This window comes from Salvia hispanica, chromosome 3, assembly GCF_029641045.1.
Source record: "Salvia hispanica isolate PSC_SH4W2 chromosome 3, Shi_PSC_v1, whole genome shotgun sequence".
Taxonomy (NCBI): domain Eukaryota; kingdom Viridiplantae; phylum Streptophyta; class Magnoliopsida; order Lamiales; family Lamiaceae; genus Salvia; species Salvia hispanica.
Window position 1 is genome coordinate 8,792,344 of NC_142694.1, and position 9,493 is coordinate 8,801,836.

The 9,493-nt window shown below is 35.8% G+C and overlaps 2 protein-coding genes across 2 annotated transcripts; both read left to right on the plus strand.

The window, feature by feature from the left end:
* Nucleotides 1-363: 363 nt before the first annotated feature.
* Nucleotides 364-3,343, plus strand: LOC125213643 (uncharacterized). The gene is made up of 7 exons (XM_048114298.2): nucleotides 364-521; nucleotides 919-1,291; nucleotides 1,409-1,636; nucleotides 1,751-2,105; nucleotides 2,194-2,318; nucleotides 2,492-2,627; nucleotides 2,859-3,343. The coding sequence occupies exons 2-7, from the start codon at nucleotides 948-950 to the stop codon at nucleotides 3,096-3,098; spliced, it is 1,428 nt and encodes a 475-aa protein (XP_047970255.1). The 5' UTR covers nucleotides 364-521; nucleotides 919-947; the 3' UTR covers nucleotides 3,099-3,343.
* Nucleotides 3,344-3,548: 205 nt separating this feature from the next.
* Nucleotides 3,549-6,540, plus strand: LOC125213644 (uncharacterized). Its single transcript, XM_048114299.2, has 7 exons — nucleotides 3,549-3,647; nucleotides 4,398-4,761; nucleotides 4,852-5,079; nucleotides 5,159-5,513; nucleotides 5,605-5,729; nucleotides 5,864-5,999; nucleotides 6,087-6,540. The coding sequence occupies exons 2-7, from the start codon at nucleotides 4,418-4,420 to the stop codon at nucleotides 6,324-6,326; spliced, it is 1,428 nt and encodes a 475-aa protein (XP_047970256.2). The 5' UTR covers nucleotides 3,549-3,647; nucleotides 4,398-4,417; the 3' UTR covers nucleotides 6,327-6,540.
* Nucleotides 6,541-9,493: the final 2,953 nt, after the last annotated feature.

Below are 9,493 nucleotides of genomic sequence, written 5' to 3' on the forward strand. Positions count from 1 at the left end.
TTAATCCCGATCCTCATCCAAATTTTATTTTATGATTTTTAGAGGATTGGATTTGATGTAGTATTTCTTTGCGTGGGCCGTGGGATAGTATTATAAATGTGTTTCCATTCCTAAATCAATCTCGACAAAAAACTAAATTTTAGAGGATTTGATTTATGTACTTCTTTGAGAATATATTCTAATCTGTATTATAATAATAAATTAATTATTTCATCATATTAAGACACCGTGGGATAGAATTATGTGTTTCCATTCTTAAATCAATCTTAGGAGAAAAATAAATTAAATTAATTTTTAATGGATTTGATCTATTTCTAAATTCTGTATTTTCATAATTATAAATGGATAGAATTATGTGTTTCCTTTCCTAAATCAAACTCATAAAAAAAATTAGAATAAATAAGCAGTAGAGTTTGTCAACGCAACCAAAAACCAAACACGTTGAAAACTTCAAACTCTGGTTGCTCGAGGCATTCCGCCTCAAGTCTACCTTCTTTCAAATTCAGATCTCTTGTTTAACGGTGAGTTTCGTTGCATCAACTTCCACTTTCTCGCTTATTGCTGCGCATCTGTAATTGGTGTTCAATTGATCTGTGTTGTTTTTGCACTTTCCTCTTTTTCGTTTATCGGTACATTCTGTTGATAGGGTTTTTGAGTAGTGAGATGAACTGATTGTTCCGGATTTTAGAGTTTTCGAACTTGAGATTAGTTGTTTTAGATCTAATCGTGCCTGATTTATCGAAAGTCAAAGGTATTCGCGATTATTAGGAACCTAATCGAGCAGAATTTTATTGTTATTGGGCAATTTTATTGTTTCGATTTTACTTGCTCATTATGCCAGTTTTGAATAAGGTTTGGACTGAATTGTATTGAAGAGGCACGGCTCAAATTTTCATGTTTGTAATGGTGTCTCTGCAGGCTTGTGAGTTTGTGTTCATCTCTGAAAGATGGGAGGAGGATTTAGGGTGTTGCATCTTGTGAAACCTTTCCTTTCGTTTCTGCCCGAAGTTCAAAGCGCGGACAGGAAGATCCCCTTCAGAGAGAAAGTTATATACACTGTGATTTCTCTTTTCATATTCTTGGTGTGCAGCCAGCTTCCTCTGTATGGCATTCATTCCACTACTGGAGGTGACCCTTTCTACTGGATGCGTGCTATTCTCGCATCAAGCCGTGGAACTGTCATGGAGTTGGGTATCACTCCCATTGTCACATCTGGACTGGTGATGCAGCTTCTGGCTGGGTCTAAAATAATTGAAGTTGACAACAATGTCCGTGAGGACCGGGCACTATTGTAAGTTATTCGTTTTGTGCTTTCTATTCACACAGTGATCATTTTTTATCTCGTCCAATTGGTTCATATGTATCAGAGGCATCTGCTTGACTCAGTCTAATCTTGTTTTGGCCTCAGGAATGGTGCTCAGAAGCTTCTCGGTATCTTGATTGCTGTTGGCGAGGCTGTTGCTTATGTCCTCTCTGGAATGTATGGAAGTGTTGGTCAGCTTGGAGTGGGGAATGCTATCTTGATTATTCTGCAACTATGTTTTGCTGGTATAATTGTGATTTGCTTAGATGAGCTGCTTCAAAAGGGTTATGGTCTTGGTTCTGGGATTTCCTTGTTCATTGCTACCAATATCTGGTAAATAACTGAACTTTTATTACGTTTTCAATTGATAGGAGACTAGGACTAATTGTCCAGCAATTTAGCTGTTGGCAATTAAATGCAATAAACTTTTCTACTTTCAATTTGCAGTGAAAGTATTATCTGGAAAGCATTCAGCCCTACAACTATCAATAGTGGCCGAGGTGCTGAGTTTGAAGGGGCTGTCATTGCATTGTTCCATTTGCTTATAACTAGAACCGATAAAGTTCGTGCACTTCGAGAGGCATTTTACCGGCAGAACCTTCCAAATGTGACCAATCTTCTTGCTACCGTGCTGATCTTCCTCATCGTGATATATTTCCAAGGTTTTAGAGTGGTGTTGCCTGTGAGATCTAAAAATGCTCGTGGACAACAAGGCTCATACCCAATTAAGCTTTTCTACACCTCCAACATGCCCATTATTCTTCAGTCTGCCCTTGTATCCAATCTTTACTTCATTTCTCAGGTAAGCCTAATTCTAGTTACTGATTTTCTTAGTTTTATTATTGCCTCTCTTGAACTTCATTTCATCACTTTGTACTTCCATCATGCAGTTGTTATACAAGAAATATGGTGGAAATTTCTTGGTCAACTTATTGGGCACATGGAAGGAATCTGGATATTCAGGTCAATCGATTCCAGTTGGTGGCCTTGCTTACTATGTCACTGCTCCATCAAGGTAAACCTTTGTAACTGTTGGTGGATTAAACAGGTCTCTTTTGTATTATGTGTGACTACCTTATCCAGTGTGCAAATTTGAGGATTATAAGAAAGCAATAACCTCATGTTATATTCGATATCCATTTTACTGCAAGTACTTATTGAATCTTTTCTCCACCATCTGTTTTACAGCTTAGCAGATGTGGCAGCAAATCCTTTCCACGCACTTTTCTACATAGTATTCATGCTATCTGCATGTGCCCTGTTCTCAAAAACCTGGATTGAAGTTTCTGGATCCTCTGCCAGAGATGTCGCCAAGCAGCTCAAGGCAAGAATTTCTAAACAGCCTATTTATGAATTTCAATTTTGCTTAATACTATAATCCCACATTTCAATAATTTTTTTCTCTATAATCATGATTGTGCTTTATAAAATAAAATTCATTTTACTCTCATACCCTTTCCATTAATTTAACCCATTTTCTTAGCACCATTAATGCTGCTACGACATCCCATACATGCCTTACTGATATTATGCAATCCTGCTGATATCTCTGTAGGAGCAACAAATGGTTATGCCTGGCCACAGGGATTCGAATTTACAGAAGGAACTCAATCGCTATATCCCAACCGCCGCAGCTTTTGGAGGAATGTGCATTGGTGCATTGACTGTGTTGGCAGATTTCATGGGCGCCATCGGTTCAGGAACTGGAATTCTTCTCGCCGTGACAATCATCTATCAGTATTTCGAGACGTTTGAGAAGGAGAAAGCTAGCGAGCTTGGTTTCTTTGGCTTTTAAGCACCACTTTCCATATTCCTCAACCGCTATGGATAGTTTATACTGCACAAACTGGAGCTTCCAAAATTTTTAGCAAATGTGCCTAGAAACCACTTTGTATTTTAGTTGTAGTGGTAGTATTTATTTTTCCCTCAAGACAGATTTCAGAGCGAAGATATCCCCAAGTTTTTCTATTTAGTCTTGTATTAGCTTGAAATTTTCGGATACTTTGGTATCTTAAATTTTAATACAGCATATTTTCTGAATTTTGCACAGTTTAAGTTCTTATCTACCCCCTTATGAAATTATGTTACTCTTTGATTTAAAGTAAAAAAAGAAACATTCCTAAAGTGTAGTATTATTTTACTCTTGATTAAATTAAAGAAACATTCTCCTCATTGCATCAAACTATTTCAAACTTGATGAAGTACATCGTGGTAGAAGGGAGTTGACAGGTGTTGGCTATGATATGACGTGTTAGAATTGCCAAACCTGCACAACACTTCAAAAAATCTCAGTATATAAGTTGTAACGCCGTTTACTCCGTAGTGCGGTGTTCCACTCTCAACTGTGAGTTTCGCTACATCAATTTTCCATTTTTCTTCTAATCTGTAATTAGTGTTTGATTATTTATTTGTTTTAGTATTTCCGGTGCATGTTGTTTATAAGTTTGAGTAATGAGAATTGATTGTTCCAGTAGTTTTATTTTGGAGCTTCAGATTTTTTTGTTTTAAATCTGCCAGATTAAAGGGAACCTCAAGTTACTGAGCTTATTTTTTCTGTGACTGTAATCAATTGTTGTGAAGCTCTGTATTCTGGATTGATATTTGTGTTGTGATATCATTCTGCTCTCAATATCATGCAATAGGTTGGATTATTTACAACTCAAGCTTCAAGAAATTGTGCATGAGCTGCTTTAAGTCTTGAATAAAAGTTGCATTTAGCATCAATAGTGATTTGTTACTTTACGAACTGTCAATGTTCATTTGGGTGCTGTTCGATTTCCTAGATAAAATAGTACCGAAATATAATCTAGGATTGAGTTGTGAGATTATTTTAGTCACCGGGGGTTAGGTATGACTAATTAACCTATGATTATCCATCTAGGATTGAATTGTGAAATTGAATCTCATGAACCAAATACACTACATATTTAATCCGGGATACAATCTTGCAAACCGAATACCCCCTTGTTGAATAGAACTGCCCCATGTTCTAGACAATTTTACTATCCATTATGTTTGATGTACATTTGTGTTTAGATTAATTGTATTGAAGAGGCATGGCTCATTTAAACATCTATACAATGGTATATTGCAGGCCTGGAAGTTTTCCAAAAAATGGGAGGAGGATTTAGGGTGTTGCATCTTGTGAAACCATTCCTTTCGTTTCTTCCCGAAGTTCAAAGCGCGGACAGGAAGATTCCCTTCAGAGAGAAAGTTATATACACTGTGATTTCACTTTTCATATTCTTGGTTTGCAGCCAACTTCCTCTATATGGCATTCATTCCACTACTGGAGGTGACCCTTTCTACTGGATGCGTGCTATTCTCGCATCAAGCCGTGGAACTGTCATGGAGCTGGGTATCACTCCCATTGTCACATCTGGACTGGTGATGCAGCTCCTGGCTGGGTCTAAAATCATTGAAGTTGATAACAATGTCCGAGAGGACCGTGCACTATTGTAAGTTATTCAATTTTGTGCTTTCTATTCAATTTCTTCACACAAATATCACCCCTATCTTGTTTCAATTGGATTGTGTTTTGGCCTCAGAAATGGTGCTCAGAAGCTTCTTGGTATCTTGATTGCTGTCGGCGAGGCTGTTGCTTACCTTCTCTCAGGAATGTATGGAAGTGTTGGTCAGCTTGGAGTTGGGAATGCTATTCTGATTATTCTGCAACTGTGCTTTGCTGGTATTATTGTGATTTGTTTAGATGAGCTGCTTCAAAAGGGTTATGGTCTTGGCTCTGGGATTTCCTTGTTCATTGCAACCAATATCTGGTAAACATGGAGATTTTAGTTAGATTCTTTATTAAATTAGCTCTTGGCAATGCATAAACTTTCTTTACTGCCATTGCAGTGAAAATATTATCTGGAAAGCATTCAGCCCTACAACCATCAATAGTGGCCGAGGTGCTGAGTTTGAAGGTGCTGTCATCGCATTGTTCCATTTGCTTATAACCAGAACAGACAAAGTCCGTGCACTTCGCGAGGCATTTTACCGCCAGAATCTTCCAAACGTAACCAATCTTCTCGCTACCATATTGATCTTCCTCATCGTGATATATTTCCAAGGTTTTAGAGTGGTTTTGCCCGTGAGATCTAAAAATGCCCGTGGAAAACAAGGCTCCTACCCAATCAAGCTTTTTTACACCTCCAACATGCCCATTATTCTCCAGTCTGCCCTTGTATCCAATCTTTACTTCATTTCTCAGGTAGGCCTACTTCTTGTTAGTACTAAATTTCTATTGTTCTGTATTGCCTTCACTACAACTCATTTCATGATTTATACCGGCCTTCATGCAGTTGTTATACAAGAAATATGGTGGAAATTTCTTGGTCAACCTGTTGGGTACATGGAAGGAATCTGAGTATTCCGGTCAGTCAATTCCAGTTGGCGGCCTTGCTTACTACGTTACTGCTCCGTCAAGGTAAAATTTTAAAGCATCAAGACTACCTTTTCCCGGGCGCATCAATTTATTAAACCATAACCAAAGTTGATTTCCATCCCACTTAATTTGTGAAGTGCTTATTAAACTTTCTGTTCTTTGCCATCTCATCCCAGCTTAGCAGATGTGGCAGCAAATCCCTTCCATGCACTTTTGTACATAGTATTCATGCTATCCGCGTGTGCCCTGTTCTCCAAGACCTGGATTGAAGTTTCTGGATCCTCGGCCAAAGATGTCGCCAAGCAGCTCAAGGCAAGATATATACTTATAGTGGGAAATCCACCAATCCCAGTAAAAGCAGGTAACTGATAGTATTGTCTTATTGGTGATATTCTGCAGGAGCAACAAATGGTTATGCCTGGACACAGGGATTCCAATCTGCAGAAGGAGTTGAACCGCTATATTCCAACCGCTGCAGCTTTTGGAGGAATTTGCATCGGTGCATTGACTGTCTTGGCGGATTTCATGGGCGCCATCGGTTCAGGGACTGGAATCCTTCTTGCAGTGACGATCATCTACCAATATTTTGAGACGTTTGAGAAGGAGAAAGCAAGTGAGCTTGGTTTCTTCGGATTCTAATTCAGTAGTTGAGCTTTCCATGGAAGGTTTGCAGAAGAGGATTCAGATGACAGCATAGTTGTAGCAAATCTGCCTAGAAACCGGACCAGTTGTAGTGTTTAATGTATAATATCGCAGTGTGAAAATGCGCCTAAGTTGTTCTACTTGGTCTCTATCTTAACTTGAAATCTTCCCAGCCTTGATAATTCATACTTGAGGTTCAAAGTTTATTTCAGTTATCTTTCTTTTGTGAGGGAATATTTTTTTTTGTTCGTGAATTTTGTTAAGGTATCAATTTTGGTCTGCAACATTTGAAGATATCTTATGAGGTCCATGAGCTTCAATATAATATAATTTGAGCTACTTTTTCACTGTTTTAACTTTTTGGAAAAAAATACCTTAAGGCCATAAAAGATAATTCTGTCTATTTGCTCTCTTCATTAAAATATTGAATGAACATCTTTTGAATTCTCGAACTTTGTCAAAATATCATTTTGGATATAAACTTTAATTCTTTCTCTGGTTTGATCCTAGTATCTCTAATCCTTCCTTGCTCTTGAACACAATAATATCACTTCTTCTCTCTCTGATTCATGGAGCTCTGTTACCAAGCTTAAATCCGTAACTATTGATTACAATTCTCTATCTGGAAAAATTCTCAATTCTTTAAATTGGATTTGAGTCATAATAAATTTGAAGCAAGCATGAATGAAATTGACTGTTTTGTTATCTTTAAAGAGATGAATTTTGAGTCACAACAAATTTGGAAGCATTAATGAAATTGACTGTTTTTTTTTAATAAAAAATCACATAATGAAAAATCAAACGCACGACTATCTACGATACAATATACTACATAAAAAAAAGTGAAATCACGAGATTACAGCCCGTAGAGCATCCCAATCAGCCTCTAATTTCTTACCGTTGTCTTAAATTCATTCAATTCATCCACATGAAAACAATCAGCCTCTGATTTCTTACCCATGTCCTAAATTCATTCATTCAGTCACATGAAAATGAGGGAAATCAGTCTGTTTATCTGATTTACGAATATGATATGAATGTTGATTTCGTGAGAGATTTTCTTCCCTTTGACCCCCGCATGGGATAAAGAAGATCAATTTGATTATAGTAAAAACAAAATCCAACTCCAAGAATCAATTAAAAGTATTCGAGTTCTTGTCCAACTCCAAGAATCAATTAAAAGTCTTGAGTTCTTGAAAAAGGTAAAAACAAAATCCAACTCCAAGAATCAATTAAAAGTTTCTTCTTGAAAAAGGTAAAAACAAAATCTAACTCCAAGAATAATTAAAAGTACCTCAATCATCTGGTATGAGAATTGGATTTTCTTGATTGCCGATCTGATTAGGAACGACGTTCAGATTTTGACCGGCAACGGGGGATCAGTTCGGCCTGGAGTTGTGACATCCCTAATCTAAAATATGTATTTCTTTTATAATCATTGGATATTATATTGTCATTTTTACTAGATATATTAAATGTGTACTATAAAAGAAATTTTTTTAAATAAATATATATATATATATATATATAGTAACGAAAATTTTTATGTATACGAAATATTAATATAAATGTATACAAATATGTACGCATGTATAGTAAAGTGTGTATATGTGCATGTTAGTATATTTTACTATTAACGTACATTAGAAAATAAATTAAAATATACTTAAATGTGTGTGAAACGTGTAATGCATATATATTATATAAGTTATGTCTTTTCTTTGTAAATCTTTAAGGATGGAGTGGCTTATAGTTTTGCTACATGTAATAATGTGAAATTTTGTGCTATTGCAATTTGGACACGTAAAGTAACATAGATTATTAAATAATATGAAAATTATGAAGTCGGTCGCCTAATCGGCACTAAATCATTTATATAGCTTTTGTATATAAAAACTACAGGGGGGGAAAGGAAAAGAAAGGAGGAGAGGAGAGACTACTGTCTGATTTAGTTTGGCAAAGAAAAGAGCATATAGAGTGAGGTGAAATCGAAAGCTCAATTAGAATAATTCTATAACTAAGTGTGTATAAATTACATGTAATTTTATACGTGCTATATGGTTGATTGCTTATGTGTAAATTGGAGTGAATAGTTGAATTGCATGATAGAATATGATATGAATTTATTATTGTTGCAAGTGATATATTTATATATTGCATTGGAATTATATAATGGGATGAGATATATGGATATGTGTTTGACCATAAATATATTTTGCATGTGATATTGAAAGCATATGAGCATATGATTAAAGAGAATCTGTGATAGTTTTGCCCTGGATCTGAAATTACAGAGGGACTTTCGGGTTATAGAGTGACCTACGGGTCAAATTACAGAGTCATAGAGGGACCTACGGGTCAATACAGAGGGACCTTCGGGTCATAGAGGAATCCCGGGCAGATACCAGGCTTGACTTGTTACAGAATAATAAATGGAACGGAGAGGTATATGCATATGAATAAGAAATTATTTTACTATTTATTGTTTCTGGTTATATGTATTTATTAAAGAATATGCGATGTGAAATTAAAGAGATGGTTTATATACTGAGTTGTGACTCACTTAAACTACTAATATTTTCAGGAGTAAGATATCAGTAACGTTTTGGTTGACGTGGGTCATAGGAACTCCACGTGTTTAGGTTCTATTGCTGACGCGTTTTGGCAAGCTTCTCCTTTTCATCATTTTTGCATGTAGATAAATGTATAGTATATAGAGTGGTGAGAGGGTCCCACTACTGTTTAGAATGTTTTGAAGTATATATCTGATAAATGTTGGTTTTTAATATTATGTGTAATATGTGTGGTTTATATACTTGATGCGTGGATTATGAATTTTGAATTTATTTATAATAAGTGCATAAGTCATAAGGGTCAGAGTGTAACAGGAGAAGCCATTCCACCGCCAACTCATAGAGTTGTTGATGTGATTTACAAAATATTTAAGATGACAATTTGGTGGAATATATGGCAAATAGTTTCATGTTTTTCCATGTGCATCTATTTTCTTTCTACTTATATATTGCATATATAAGTAGCAATATATAATGCTTAACAATCTAGTTCTTTATTTTTCTATTTTTTTATACCACTATTTATATAAATTTTAAATCTTTAGCAATTTATAATTAAAAGTTGTTTCCGTCTATATTATATTTACATAA